At 36.7% G+C, this 15514-nt stretch overlaps 2 protein-coding genes across 2 annotated transcripts; both read right to left on the bottom strand.

Moving 5' to 3' along the window:
* Positions 1 to 790: 790 nt before the first annotated feature.
* LOC103026214 (interleukin-1 beta) lies at positions 791 to 4695 on the bottom strand. The gene is made up of 7 exons (XM_022680751.2): positions 4620 to 4695; positions 4445 to 4491; positions 3776 to 3845; positions 3161 to 3353; positions 2875 to 3042; positions 2239 to 2378; positions 791 to 1669 (listed from the first exon to the last, which is right to left on the bottom strand). Exons 2-7 carry the CDS (start codon positions 4474 to 4476, stop codon positions 1451 to 1453), a joined length of 822 nt encoding a protein of 273 aa, XP_022536472.2. The 5' UTR covers positions 4477 to 4491; positions 4620 to 4695; the 3' UTR covers positions 791 to 1450.
* Positions 4696 to 11082: 6387 nt separating this feature from the next.
* On the bottom strand, positions 11083 to 14868 carry LOC111194997 (interleukin-1 beta-like). Its single transcript, XM_022680752.2, has 6 exons — positions 14608 to 14868; positions 14382 to 14460; positions 13677 to 13869; positions 13391 to 13558; positions 12698 to 12837; positions 11083 to 11648 (listed from the first exon to the last, which is right to left on the bottom strand). Exons 1-6 carry the CDS (start codon positions 14637 to 14639, stop codon positions 11430 to 11432), a joined length of 831 nt encoding a protein of 276 aa, XP_022536473.2. The 5' UTR covers positions 14640 to 14868; the 3' UTR covers positions 11083 to 11429.
* Positions 14869 to 15514: the final 646 nt, after the last annotated feature.

The raw sequence follows: 15514 nt of genomic DNA, 5'->3' as shown, positions 1-15514 counted from the left end.
CATTAGAGTACATATAGTAGTGCAGTTACCCTTATATAAAGAAAGAGTATGCAAAAGAGGTACAATATACCTTTTATATAAAGGTATATATAAAGGTACTGTACATCAAAATGCCCATAAATAAGCATACAGTATACCAATATATAATATATAAAGGTATATAAAAGTGTAATATATACCCTTCTACACTGTAGATCATACCCCTATATTAAAGGTGTGTATACCGTTATATACAGGTAGTATACCCTTATATATAGGTACATCATACCCCTATATAAAGGTAAAATATGCCCTTACATAATGGCACAGTATACTCTTATAAAAAGAGTGTATTATAAAGATACAGTATACCATTATATTACCTATACACCTATATATATATATTCTACCTTTACATACCTTTTATGTATATTGTAGAGATGTCCCCATATAAAGGATGTGTATACTGTTATATACAGGTACATTATACCCTTATAAAAAAATATATTTTACCCTTATATATAGGTCCATTATGCCCTTACATAATGGCACAGTATACTCTAATATAAAGGGTGTGTATACAGTTATATACAGGTACAGTATACCTTATATAAAGGTACAGTGTACCCTTATATATAGGTACATTATACTCCTATATAATAGTAGACAGAGTACAGATTATATACAGGTATAGTGTTTAATGGCATGAGTAGGATTTATATAGTAATGTTCTGATTACTATATAGGAACTGGTTTCAGTACAATTCAAAAAGATAAATTGTTTGTAATGCAGAAAATAGTGACACAAATCTGTATTTGCTTCATTTTTATTTTGACGTTTACATCTGCACAAAATAAATACATTAAATAAATTCATAATAAATACACTGGTGTTCAATACAAGTTTTGCAGAAACACACATAAATAAATATATATAAAAAAAACTTAAATAACATTTCATTAATACAGCATACATAAATATATAATATAAAATATATTTCGCTGGTCAGAATTTGTTTTAGTGAATAGCTAAGAGAGTAGAAAATAGGCTGATACTTTAAGCAATATAACTCTGTGATTATTATTAATACCAACTGTTAAGCATGGGGGTGGATGGATCATGATTTGGGGTTGTGCTGCATCCAGTGGAAAAAAGTCTTTTCTTTTTACTTTAATAAAAAATGTAAATGAATGAAATAATAAAGTAATACTTAACCTTTAATTTTATGCCTTTCGATAATCAGCTTATCTTTCACTCATCTAACTATACACTATTACACTAAAATTCATTTATAAAATATATTAAAACACCAGAATTTCGGCCTACACTTATAACTGAAGTAACGTTACTTCTCGGGTGAGAATCTCTAACTGATCCGGGAGCTCCGCGGCGCCGGTCTCCAGAGTAAGAACTGTACTCGGTACATACTACCATACTCTCTGGAACCGGTACCGCCGCTCACTCGAGCGCTCAGGGCAGCAGCGTGAAGACCCGCTGGCGGCTGGTGTCGGCCTCGGCGCACATCTCCACGGGCTGGTAGTCCTCCGTAGCCGTGCTGATGAACCAGCCGGGGAACCGGGCCGACTCGAAGGTGTTGACCGAGCCGCCCTTAACGCTGCGGAGGAAGAGGAAGCGCTTCAGCCCGTCTTCCCCCCGGATCATCTTCAGCTCCTCTTTATTCTTCACCTCCTAAAACAGAGATAAAGACTTGTTATTATTAACCCTCTGATTACAGATTAACCGGACCGGGGAATTAACCCTTGTGTCTCTTAAAGTTCTGTAGGCTTTTTCAGGTTCTAAAGGTTCTAAAAAGGACCTGAAAGCAATATATAGCCCTTTTTCCACTGCAAAAGCTAAAAGTTCTGATTATTATTATATTGGAGGGGAACTGTTTCTGTATTTTTTTCTATATGGACACAATTCAACACAGAACACAGCAGTGAACTAAAATATTAAGTCTCATTATCAAGTGTCTTGATCTAGAGGCAATTAATCATCATTTATTACAAGAAGATTCACACCACTTTGTCACTTTTTACCAATACAAACTTAACAAATAGACTTTGATGATTTTTTGCCAATCTAGAGTGCATTTCAGAACCGTTAGAACTGCATTTCCCAGCATGGAGATACCTGAGTCCACCAGTGATAGATTGCTTACAAATCCAAGGAGTGGTAACAGTAATTTATTAGCTCCTTAAAACAACTCAAGGGTTAAATGTTCTTTGGGTTTGTGTGGAATGGTCAGGTGTGCTCACCTCCAGGCTCAGGTGAGGGGATCCAGAATCAGACTCGGTACAGGACAGGTACAGGTTACTCTTAGCGATTCCCAAACACACCGGCTGACCCTTTGTGGAGTTGCAGGACGGGGAGGCATAGGTCGACAGGTTCATGCGAACTGTTGGAAAAAAAATTGAGTTTAAATCACAGTTATTTACATTGAATGAATCAGTTTCATTAAAAAAGATGATATAAACTATTAAAGAACCTCTAATGCTGGTAAAACTGTGGGCTACTTGCTGTGTTAATTATTAAGCTATTTAAGATCAGAGACATTATTAATGAGGAGATCAACCAAGGGATGAAATATGACTAGGAGTTCTCTTAAGGCTCAATATGGCATCTATTTACAGATAAAGTCAGGAAAGAGCCAATCAGCATTCTGCTTATGCTTGTGTGATGTGGAGATCTGCGCAAGTGCAGTAGCCGGAACGAGCCAAAGACTCCTGTGTGTTATGATGCCAAACTCTACAAACTGCTTATGAGTTTTATCAGTACTTTCCGTATTTTTATCACTCCTCATTAATAGAGATAAAACTCTTTTCTGGTGAAACTGAGATAACCGCCCGATGGTGATGTAAATATGTAAATATGTGGTGATCTGCGGGACTCACCGCTCTGACTCTGGTTTCCTCCCTTCAGGGTGACGGCCAGCAGGTAGGGGTCTCCCTCGCTGTGCACCAGCCTCTTCTGCAGGTTATCACACACGGTGCACTGCAGCTCCTTATCCTGCTTACTGTACGTCACCGGCGAATCACAGCTCAGCCGCATCACCACCGTCTCTGTGTGAAGAACAGGTGAAAGGTCATCGTCACGAGAACCTTCCAGAACACCTGCACGGTCCAGCAGATCCGGACCGGGTCTTTCTCGGCACTCTAACGGCGTCCTGATATCACTCACCTTCCACCACGCTCTCCAGGATGATGTTGAGCAGCTCGTGCTCGGTGAACTCCGTGGATCGAGACACTTTCTCAGCGTGTCGGAACTTCTGCAGCCTCTGTAGGCCAATCACGATGTTCGCCACCTTCCTCAAGCTGTGAGGATGCTGGGAAATCTCGATCCGGAGCCCTCGGTGGAGATCACACCGGCCGCTCTGCAAACAAACACCAGCACAGCGTCAGAGAGAGAGCACGCTAACGGCTAACACGCTAAACCATCAACTACCCTCAACTGTGAACTACACACGCTAACACGATAAACCTACAAAACTACACATGCTAACATGCTAATGTGCTAAACAGTGAACAACACATGCTAAAGTGATAAACAGTGAACTTCACATGCTAACACACTAAACTACACATGCTAACATGCAAAACAGTAAACAACACATGCTAACACGCCAACTTGCTTTGCAGTGAGCGACACATGCTAACATGCTAACAGGAAGGATTAGGATTGGATCTCAGCTACTGGTTCAGCATGTTAATATGAGATGTTTGCTGTTTATCATGTTAATATGAGATATTTGCTGTTTATCATGTTAATATGAGATGTTTGCTGTGCTGAACTCACCATGGCCAGCGGGTCAGAACAGTCCAGTTCATCAAAATCGGACTCGAAGGCGCTGTCGCTCTCAGACAAGCTGAAAAAACATCAGATCACAGTTTCAGTAAATAAAGAATATTATACTATATAAACCTAAACAGCTTTGCCTTCTGTTATTTTTAAACTGCAGTAATCAATATATGATCAAAAAATGATAAATGTTAGTTTAATAAATGTTACATATTATAATTTATGATTTACACATCAACAGCAACACCAACAAAAAAATGACTTATTTCTTGTCTAAAAATGGCAAAATAAGTAAAGTAACCAGGTAATTTATACTGAACAAAAGGTATACATTTGTTCAGGGGTGAAAAAAAGTGTTAAAATGATTGAAATAATTTTGGTGCGTCTCTAATTTTTACTCTTTGAAGTCTCTACTATCACTACTAAATCAAATTGACTGCATCAGTCTAATATAGGTATATTGAAATGCACAAATTATATTCAGTGAATATGTTTCTATTTACAATAATTAAGCAGATTGAAGCTTAATATTAAACTTTTATGCTCCATAAATTATAATGATAAATATTTATCCTGAATCTTTAAACAATTAAATGTGTAAAACATTATTTAACAAACACATCACCTATCAGATCAGATAATCAGATCAGATAATTAAATACTCACCATTCCAACATCTGCAGTTCAAAGTCTGCCATTTCTATTTTCTTTTTCTTTAAGAAAAATAAACATAATAAAAATAATTATTAAATAAATACTGTATTAATTCTAGTAATTCTTTGTGAAATAAATAAGTAAATGAAGTGAAATAATGAAGGTGGTGCAGCAGTTCAGTACGTACCTGTGTGAGTGGGTTACTGGTGTGGAGCTGGTGCAGTAGTGCTGCTGCTGCTGCTGCTGCTGGTTCTGCTGGTTCTGGTGGTGGTTGAGTGTTTATAAAGGGAAGGACTGGGAAATTCTTGACGGAAGTGCTAAAATTGCGCAAGTCAGAAACCAACGTCACCTGGCCCAGGGCCAGACCCTGAACTGCTATTAATTTCATCACCGACACGCACAAGCCTGTATATCCGTTTTATGTCCATGTTTTTTTACTTTGAATCCCATAATGTAAATCCGGTGGTTGTTTTTTTACATTGTTTTAGAATGGCATGATGAATAGACCAATAGAAATGCTCTAAAGTTATTTAAAAATATATATATATTTATACACTGATTTCCGTTTAAATTGAAGAAAAATGTATTTCCTTGATTTGCAGCAGAGAAACCTGCTGCTGTTCTATTTAAGTGAAAAAACAGTAATTACTTTATTAAAGGCTTGTTTATAAAGCTTGTTGTTCAATTTTAGTGTTTTTAAAAATACTCGTTTATCTAAATAAATGTAACATATTTATCTCAACCTCTATTATTTTTTATATATACTGTATAGAATCATGGCCAAAAGTGTTGGCACTCCTGAAATCTTTCCAGAAAAGGAAGTATTTTAGTATTTCTCCAAGAAAATTATTGCAATTACACATTTTAATTTCCTTTGTGTGTACTGGAACAACATAAAAAATGTGCCAAACAAATTGAGCCCTTTTCAAAATGATAATAGGTAAATAACTTTATAAGGTAAATAACTTTGTTTCCAGTGTGTTTGTTTTATGTGATGCTCGTTTAAACTGGTGACGCAGGAGACTTTTATTTTGACACGCAGCGTAGTGGATTAGCTGCAAATCTGTCACTTTCTGACACAAACTCGGAGGAACCAGTAAAAGTTGGGAAAGCTACACCATTGTGGGTTTTCAGTGTTTTCATGATTTTACAGTCTGCACTGGTTCTAACTGTGAGTTTGGGAATGTCCAAATATTTGAGGTTAGGCAACTTCTTTTCTTTTGCTACAAACGCAGCAGGAAAACATGATTTCACCCATTTAAGTACTTCCCTTTTCGCTCAGACGTTTTCCCTAATGAACACAACCTGAACATAAGAACAAATATTACAAACTGTATTACCATACGGTATTACTATTCCTCAATAATAAATCAATATTCACCAGTAAAACCAGTAAAAAACATTTTTTTCAGTTTTTCAATTTACAGATCTCTATAATGCAGATTATTCTATGAAATATTTAATTATTATTAATATCAGATCTACAGATTTATACATTTAATCGAACTAATCACATGTTCTCATTAATTAACAGTTAACATGGAATTACTAAAGTTATATATCCAGTTATAAAACCTTTTTAAAAATGTTATCTGGGTAGTCAGAATGTGTGTACAGATCTGTAGATTAGTAGATTATTTTTATTATTATTACTTAAATAAATATTACTTAAGTAAATATTTCAGATGTTTTTCTTAGTAAAGTTCTGCAGTTCTGCAGGTTCTGACCCGTGAGGATAATGAGGTGATGAAATAGGAGGAGTTCAGGTTTAGAGAGGAAGAGTTTCCGTAAATATAATCATTAAATCTCAGCGGATATTGTGGTATTTTGTGACACAAGAGAAGAGATTAAATCTCGATACCTGATCCACACCCTCACTTCCAGTTTTCCAGCTGAAACCACGCCTACAGGACAATAACCTGCTATAATAACATCCTGCAGCATAATAACATCCCATAATAATGTCTTTATACTCCCTGACTCTCCCTAACTTCCTCCCTCAGGTCATGATATATATATACAGCTCTGGAAAAAAATAAGAGAGCACTTAAAAATGATGAGTTTCTTTGATTTTACCAAATTAAAAACCTCTGGAATATAATCAAGAGGAAGATGGATGATCACAAACCATCAAACCACCAAACTGAACTGCTTGAATTTTTACACCAGGAGTAAAGCAGCATAAAGTTATCCAAAAGCAGTGTGTAAGACTGGTGGAGGAGAACATGATGCCAAGATGCATGAAAAAAAAACTGTGATTAAAACCAGGGTTATTCCACCAAATATTGATTATTTCTGAACTCTTAAAACTTTATGAATATGAACTTGTTTTCTTTGTATTATTTGAGGTCTGAAAGTTCTGCATCTTTTTTGTTATTTCAGTCATTTCTCATTTTCTGTAAATAAATGCTCTAAATGAGAATATTTTTATTTGTAATTTGGGAGAAATGTTGTCTGTAGTTTATAGAATAAAACAACAATGTTCATTTTACTCAAACATAAACCTATAAATAGCAAAATCAGAGAAACTGATTCAGAAACTGTATTTATATATCTTCATTATTACATTTACGCATATAAAGCTTAATTTAATTGCATGTATGATATAATAATGTTAATACAGTATAAAGGAACAGGATATAGGAGCAGCAGGTCTCTGTGGAAGGTACGGTGTGATGTAACTCACACTGGGAATTTTGTGCTTGTAAAAAACAGTGTCATACTGAAGCACTGAATCATATCGGCTGCAGTACAGCCTGTACTGGATTAACTGGAGTATTTCATCATCACAGCAGCTCATTATACTACTCACACATTGTTTAACCCCTTAAACTGCCTTCTACCGGTTGGTAAAACACATGCTGAATTAACTCATTCTGACTGTATCTTAGAAATGGGATGTATGGGATAAACATCCCATATTACTCACCTTGTCTGTCAGTAGTAGCCTTTTTTCTTTTTATCCCTCAATCACTCCACACATATGGATTGTTTTTGTAAAATATAAAAAGTTAAGCCTATAATTTTTTCAGCATATTATAACTGCAACCACCTAACAGCACCATAGAAACCACCTATTAGCTCTGTCAGGTTGAGCAGCAGGAGAAAGGAGAGGCTGCGGAGAAAGACGCAAATATATGCGAGTATGTTTATTACAAAACAAAAAAAAAACAATAACCAAACAAAAATAAAACGAGATAAACATAGAAAAACATAGAAACGATAAATAAACAGAGACTAGGAACTAAGGAAAACCATCAACCAAACAGACGTTAAAAAAAAAACGTACAAGAACTGACCCAGGAAACAGGTATAAATACACACGCAAAGAGGGAAGGAAACAGGGAACACCAGGCAAAGGTAACAAGGGGGCGGAGCTACAAATGAACCACAGGTGAAAACATGGTAGACATGGGCTGAGACAAGTAAAACACAGAGACAGAACAGGCTCAGGATGTGACAAACACCTTAGCAACCAACAAGTATACTAACCAGAGCAACACCTTATCAACCAGCTATTTGCAGCCAACACTTTCACCATATAAATACATACAAATGAAAAAAAGATTCCCATGCAAATAAAACATATATGAGCCTGTGTTTAACTGCACTCTCTAGTTTACACTGTAAACCTCATTAATTATGTGTTTTTATTATAATTTCTTAATCGAATCAGTTTAAATCAGTATCAGATATCAATATCATGAGTTATTTTTGGGCAGAAGCTTTATGAAGTCAGACTGACCAAATATGGTTTTTAGAGGAAAACGGAGGGAAGATTTTTTTTCAGGTTCTGCTTTTATCTCAGTCACGCAACTCTTCCTTCCTTTTATTCTCTTTGATGTCTGATCTGGGGGTGGGGGGTGAAAACAATGGCATTTGTCATTAATATTGAAATTCTGTACTGAAACTGAATCAGGAAACATATGATGTGATTAATCCAGATCATGACAGGGCTAGTTTTACTATAGGCTTAACTTCACGAAACAGCACACAAACCTGTTCATATCATTCATACCTTCACTTCAGTGCACACTATCATATTATAATACTCATTTTATTCAGTTTTCTCTAGTGTTACATCATTCCATTATTTATTCATTTTTTAATTTTCCTTTTTTTCTATTTTTGTTTTTTCCCCTTGAGGAAAATCACTTTGTTCAAGCCCATATTGGCTTTGTCTATTTTTAGGTAATGCTTTGGGAATGCACCATATTGACTAAAGTATTAGGACTCATCTCTCACTCATTAAACTTGTTGAGATGTTTGATCAATCATATTTTTATCCACAAGAGTTTTATTTTGCTGTGATATTTGGAACTAATTATCTGACTGCTGATGGTCAACAGTGAAAATGGTAAAAAGTAGCATCTTACTTTAGAATAAAAACACCCGTACCTCCACAAAGTTAATAAAATAGATGTTCATAGATATCTTATGTGCTTATTTTTTTGTAACCAGTCTCCAGTTGGATCCTTAAAATATGAAATCATGTGAAAGGGAGACCAACTCCATATTAAAAGCTATGGGTTTAGAATGGAATGTCATAAAAGCTCCTGTAGGTGTCCCAATTGTTTGCTCCACCCACTATCAGCCCTTACTACAACTCCCATAAATCACCTGCACCCACTATCAATCAGCCCTCACTACAACTCCCATAATTCACCTGCACCCACTATCAATCAGCCCTCACTACAACTCCCATAATTCACCTGCACCCACTATCAATCAGCCCTCACTACAACTCCCATAATTCACCTGCACCCACTATTATCAGACCCTCACTACAACTCCCATAATTCACCTGCACCCACTATTATCAGACCCTCACTACAACTCCCATAATTCACCTGCACCCACTATCAATCAGCCCTCACTACAACTCCCATAATTCACCTGCACACACTATCAATCAGCCCTCACTACAACTCCCATAATTCACCTGCACACACTATCAATCAGCCCTCACTACAACTCCCATAATTCACCTGGCATCATCACAATCAATCTCAGGTGTTCCCAAATCTGTCCCCTGAGGAAACACTTTATGATCAATGTACATACTGCTGTCCCGTGACATTTGGCGTGTCAGTAAGTACAGTAAACAGTAGCAGTTTTGGTTTTAGATGTTGATTATTGAGGTTAAAGTAAAGATTTCAGAGTTAGTCTGGTTCTGCTCTCTGATACACTTTAATAAACATCCGTCGTCCAGCACTTCTGTTTTTATTCTGAGAGCAGCAGAAGCTCACGTCTCTCACGTCTCTCACGTATCTCAAGTACACCTCGAATTCAGCACCAACAAAAAAATAAATAAAAAATCATCTAACAATACGCCCCGGCTTCCTTTACTGATTAGTCTGACTTCACACTGCCAACCTATTGTTCTTATTAATCTTCTTTTTTTTAAATATAATTTTTATTATTTTTCACTTTTTCTCCCCAATTTTGCACAGCCAGTTACATTTTATTATTAGTCTCATTACCATTAATGTTTATTATTTATTGTGAACTGTTACAATAAAAAATGCACGTATAAATTTGCTTAAATCCTGTTTACTTAACGAGTCTGAACCTCATTCATTGTTTAATTTAAGCTCAAACTATTTAATTTATTAACACTGAAATGGAGTACATTGACTTGTATGGAGGATGAAAAATAAATAAATAAATAAATAAATAAATAAATGCACATATAAATGAATTAATAAATAAATACATGCATAAATAATTGTATGTATGAATAAATAAATTAATAAAAACATTTTGTACATACTTAAAATTATATCAGGAATCTTTTTCCATATTTCCATATTCATATTATTAACTCATATATGTATTTATTGATTGATTTATTTTTTATTGATTGATCTGTGTTCAAAAATCTTTTAATTTTACAAAAAAAATTATCTCCAACTGTACACTGAAAAAGAACTCAAAAGAAATTTTGGACCAAAAAATTACTTCAGTTGGGAAAATAACATTTTTTAAGGCAGTGGACATTATTATATGATTTGGTGTGTTTGATACATTTTTGTACACCTGTTGTTTCCTGGTCAATAATTTTCAACCATTAGAAATGATTTGATGACATGATTATAATTTGTATAATTTTTAATACATTTTATAAATTATACAAATTAATTCTTAGATTAATCTACCCTGGAACTGAATAAAGAACAGCATAGAATATTCCACTCTCAGTATGAAATTAAGATCTGAAATGATTAAATGAAAATACTTCTAAAAATTAAAAGCTATTTTTTTTTCATGTCCAGACTTTGATTGGCACTGTAAAATAGATACTGTGAACGTTAAATATGTAAATGTAACCCATTTATATATATATTTTAATGTATTAATTTATAGAATTGCCAACAGAATCCAAATCAGTATAAAAGAACATGCCTTTACTGTACACCCTAATATACTGACCTACTATACAGCTCTATGTTACCTTCTGGCTGTTATATTCAGATCTGTTGGAGTCATTTGATAATCACACTCTGATCATCTGATAATCACATTATTTGTTCTGCAGTCCAAATATAATCAGAACTAATTTTAAATCTCTTTACACTGCTGGAAATTTAAGTGTTGTTTGATCCTTTGTGTTGTTGTTTAATTACTAATAAAATACTGTGCAAACAAAATGAGATTTTTAAAATTTTAATACAATAAAAATACATCATAAATTCACAATAATACACAAGTGAATGAACACACATAAATAGTGTATAAATTAAACAAATTAATAACACAGCAAATGTAAATACATTGCTTTTTAAATTAATTTCTTTTAAAAATATATCAATATATAATAAAATACGTTTAAAGTGGCCGAATTTCGGCCTACACTTATAACTGAAGTAACGTTACTTCTCGGGTGAGAATCTCTAACTGATCCGGGAGCTCCGCGGCGCCGGTCTCCAGAGTAAGAACTGTACTCGGTACATACTACCATACTCTCTGGAACCGGTACCGCCGCTCACTCGAGCGCTCAGGGCAGCAGCGTGAAGACCCGCTGGCGGCTGGTGTCGGCCTCGGCGCACATCTCCACGGGCTGGTAGTCCTCCGTAGCCGTGCTGATGAACCAGCCGGGGAACCGGGCCGACTCGAAGGTGTTGACCGAGCCGCCCTTAATGCTGCGGAGGAAGAGGAAGCGCTTCAGCCCGTCTTCCCCCCGGATCATCTTCAGCTCCTCTTTATTCTTCACCTCCTAAAACAGAGATAAAGACTTGTTATTATTAACCCTCTGATTACAGATTAACCGGACCGGGGAATTAACCCTTAAAGTGTCTCTTAAAGTTCTGTAGGCTTTTCAGGTTCTAGAGGTTCTAAAAAGGACCTGAAAGCAATATAAAGCCTTTTTTCCACTGCAAAAGCTAAAAGTTCTGATTATTATTATATTGGAGGGAAACTGTTCTGGTAATTTTTCTATATGGACACAATTCAACACAGAACTGTTCCCAGCCTGGCTCTCCACTGCCCGTTGTGTTGTTCTCCGGCTCTGCAGCCCTGCACTGATTACCATTAACACACTCAGTATCTGTTTCTGTATTAGCCATAGCTCTATAGTTTGTGCCCATCACATTCTTATATTCATAAATTAGTACCTGTTATATTAGCCATAGTTCACATTAATTCTCTGTACTGTTTTGTTCTGTTATTTGTTTGTTGTTTGTTTGTACTGAGCGGGTCGACCCGAGTAGGATGGGTTCCTCGGACTGAGTCTTGGTTCCTTCCAAGGTTTCTTCCTCTTAAAGGGAGTTTTTTTGCCACTGTGTCACCATAAAATCAGCATCTCTGTGGTGCTGCTCATAAGAGGCGTGGACCTGTTTTTCCTGTAAAGCGGCTTTGTGACAACCTTTGTTGTAAAAAGCGCTATAGAAATAAAATTGAATTGAATTGAATTGAAAGAACACAGCAGTGAACTCAAATATTAAGACACATTATCGACATTTCTTGATTTAGAGGCCCTAAATCATAATTTATTACAAGAAGATTCACACTAGCGGCAACTTTGTCACTTTTTACCAATACAAACTTAACAAATAGACGACTTTGACGTTTTTTTGCCCATCCAGAGTGCATTTCATAACCGTTAGAACTGAATAGTTAGCTAAACAAGGAGTGGTAGGTCTTAATGATACAGCAGTTACAGTAATTGATTGGCTTCAACTTAAAACAGCTGAACACAAGGGTTAAATTAACTTTGATTTGATTAAATGTTCTTTGGGTTTGTGTGGAATGGTCAGGTGTGCTCACCTCCAGGCTCAGGTGAGGGGATCCAGAATCAGACTCAGTACAGGACAGGTACAGGTTACTCTTAGCGATTCCCAAACACACCGGCTGACCCTTTGTGGAGTTGCAGGACGGGGAGGCATAGGTCGACAGGTTCATGCGAACTGTTGGAAAAAAATTACAGTTATTTACATAGAATTAATAATTCAGTTTTATTAAAAAATATAATATAAACTATTAAATAACCTCTAATGTTGCGAAAACTGTGAGCTACTTAATGTGATGTGATTTAGGTCAAAATTTAAGGTTAATGTGTAAGGTTATGTATTCTGCTTCAACACTATTTCAATTGATTAAATTGAATGAAATGATTAAGCTGTTAAAGATCAGAGATGTTATTAATGAGGAGTGCAGCCAAGGGATGAAATATGACTAGGAGTTCTGTTAGGGCTCAACATGGCATCTATTTACAGATAAAGTCCCAAACTTTAACAGAGAGAGCCAATCAGCTTGCTACTTATGCTTGTGATATGGAGATCTGCGCAAGCGCAGTAGCCAGAATGAGCCAAAGACAAACTGTTTATAAGATTTTTTTTGGTACTTCCAGTGTTTTTATCACTCTCCATTAATAGAGATAAAACTCTTTTCTGGTGAAACTGAGATAACCGCCCGATGGTGATGTAAATATGTAAATATGTGGTGATCTGCGGGACTTACCGCTCTGACTCTGGTTTCCTCCCTTCAGGGTGACGGCCAGCAGGTAGGGGTCTCCCTCGCTGTGCACCAGCCTCTTCTGCAGGTTATCACACACGGTGCACTGCAGCTCCTTATCCTGCTTACTGTACGTCACCGGCGAATCACAGCTCAGCCGCATCACCACCGTCTCTGTGTGAAGAACAGGTGAAAGGTCATCGTCACGAGAACCTTCCAGAACACCTGCACGGTCCAGCAGATCCGGACCGGGTCTTTCTCGGCACTCTAACGGCGTCCTGATATCACTCACCTTCCACCACGCTCTCCAGGATGATGTTGAGCAGCTCGTGCTCGGTGAACTCCGTGGATCGAGACACTTTCTCAGCGTGTCGGAACTTCTGCAGCCTCTGCAGGCCAATCACGATGTTCGCCACCTTCCTCATGCTGTGAGGATGCTGGGAAATCTCGATCCGGAGCCCTCGGTGGAGATCACACCGGCCGCTCTGCAAACAAACACCAGCACAGCGTCAGAGAGAGAGCACGCTAACGGCTAACACGCTAAACCATCAACTACACATGCTAACATGCTAAGCGGTCAACTACACATGGTAGCATGCTAAACCATTAACTATACACGCTTACACACTAAACTGTCAACTACACATGCTAACACGTTAAACAGTAAACTATACATGGTAAAGTATTTTTTTTCTTTATTTATTCTTCTCATAATCTGGATTCGAACATTACTCAAATATTCACTATTCACTGTATACCTGTAACTCTACCTCTTCACTACTTTACTTTAACTGATGCTCTCAAACATCAACATTAAGAGACAAGAAACTCAAGTAATTAACTCTTGAGAAAATATGCAAAACTGTCATCTAAGCAAGATGCTGCTGTTTATTATTCTACAATATACTACAAATATACATTTAGAACACAATATAAATACAAATACAGATAAAGAATTGAATGAACTGGTTCTGTATGTAATGAGTTAATTGCTCACCATGGCCAGCGGGTCAGAACAGTCCAGTTCATCAAAATCCATCTCATCAGACTCGAACGTGCTGTCGCTCTCAGAGGAGCTGCAGAGAACAGAGGAAATCACATCAACCATCCCATAAACCACAGAAACATAAACCACAGAAACATAAACCACAGAAACATAAACCACAGAAACATAAACCACAGAAACATAAACCACACAGATCAGATCAGAATTAAATTCTCACCATTCCAGCAGCAGCATGCGGGCGTCTTCCATCTCTATGTTAATACTGAATAAAGTAAATAAAGAAAGTGGTGAGAAGTGTTCAGTAGAGCTGTTGAAGCTGATGGAGCTGGAGGAGTTGTTGTAGTGCTGGTAAGGCTGGTGAAGCTTGTGAAGTGCTGCGGAGGAGCTGGAGGAGCTGTTGGAGTTGTTGTAGTTCTGGTGGAGCTGGTGAAGCTGGGGTAGAGCTGTTGTAGTGCTCTGGAGGAGCTGGTAGAGCTGATGTAGTGCTGTGGAGGAGCTGCAGTATTTATAAGGCTGGACTGGGAATTTCTTTTTGCGTAATCTTGGGTATAGACTTTACGTCACTCGACTCTGAGGCAGATCTGCTGCTGTCAGTTGGCTTGGGGCCAGATCCTGTTTATTGTAGAGAGTGTATCTGCTTTACTTTACTGCAGATATTAAAATAATAAACAGGGTTTTATTGTTAAATTACCTGAATCTCCTCACAACTCAACACCCAACAATATTTACATTTAATATTTTTACACTGTTAGCACATTTAGATATACCTAAATTCATTTTCTTTGATTTACTCAAATTAAAAACCTCTGGAATTTAATCAAGAGGAAGATGGATGATCACAAACCATCAAACCACCAAACTGAACTGCTTGAATTTTTGCACCAGGAGTAAAGCAGCATAAAGTTATCCAAAAGCAGTGTGTAAGACTGGTGGAGGAGAACATGATGCCAAGATGCATGAAATTAAAACTGTGATTAAAAACCAACCAGAGTTATTCCACCAAATATTGATTATTTCTGAACTCTTAAAACTTTATGAATATGAACTTGTTTGTTTTCTTTGCATTATTTGAGGTCTGAAAGCTCTGCATCTTTTATATATGTATAGATATCTGATTATACATA

This window comes from Astyanax mexicanus, chromosome 20, assembly GCF_023375975.1.
Source record: "Astyanax mexicanus isolate ESR-SI-001 chromosome 20, AstMex3_surface, whole genome shotgun sequence".
NCBI lineage: Eukaryota > Metazoa > Chordata > Actinopteri > Characiformes > Acestrorhamphidae > Astyanax > Astyanax mexicanus.
This window is presented reverse-complemented; position numbering and strand designations above follow the sequence as displayed.

What these genes read in the sequence shown, in the direction of transcription:
- LOC103026214 (XM_022680751.2), bottom strand. Translation starts at nt 4,476, where the DNA reads ATGGCAGACTTTGAACTGCAGATGTTGGAATG. An exon ending in GAACTGCAGATGTTGGAATG is followed by an intron (nt 3,846 to 4,444) that starts GTGAGTATTTAA and finishes ATGTTTTTTCAG; the next exon opens with CTTGTCTGAGAGCGACAGCG. An exon ending in GTTCTGACCCGCTGGCCATG is followed by an intron (nt 3,354 to 3,775) that starts GTGAGTTCAGCA and finishes GTTTGTTTGCAG; the next exon opens with AGCGGCCGGTGTGATCTCCA.
- LOC111194997 (XM_022680752.2), bottom strand. Translation starts at nt 14,639, where the DNA reads ATGGAAGACGCCCGCATGCTGCTGCTGGAATG. An exon ending in CGCATGCTGCTGCTGGAATG is followed by an intron (nt 14,461 to 14,607) that starts GTGAGAATTTAA and finishes TGTTCTCTGCAG; the next exon opens with CTCCTCTGAGAGCGACAGCA. An exon ending in CCCCTCACCTGAGCCTGGAG is followed by an intron (nt 11,649 to 12,697) that starts GTGAGCACACCT and finishes TCTCTGTTTTAG; the next exon opens with GAGGTGAAGAATAAAGAGGA.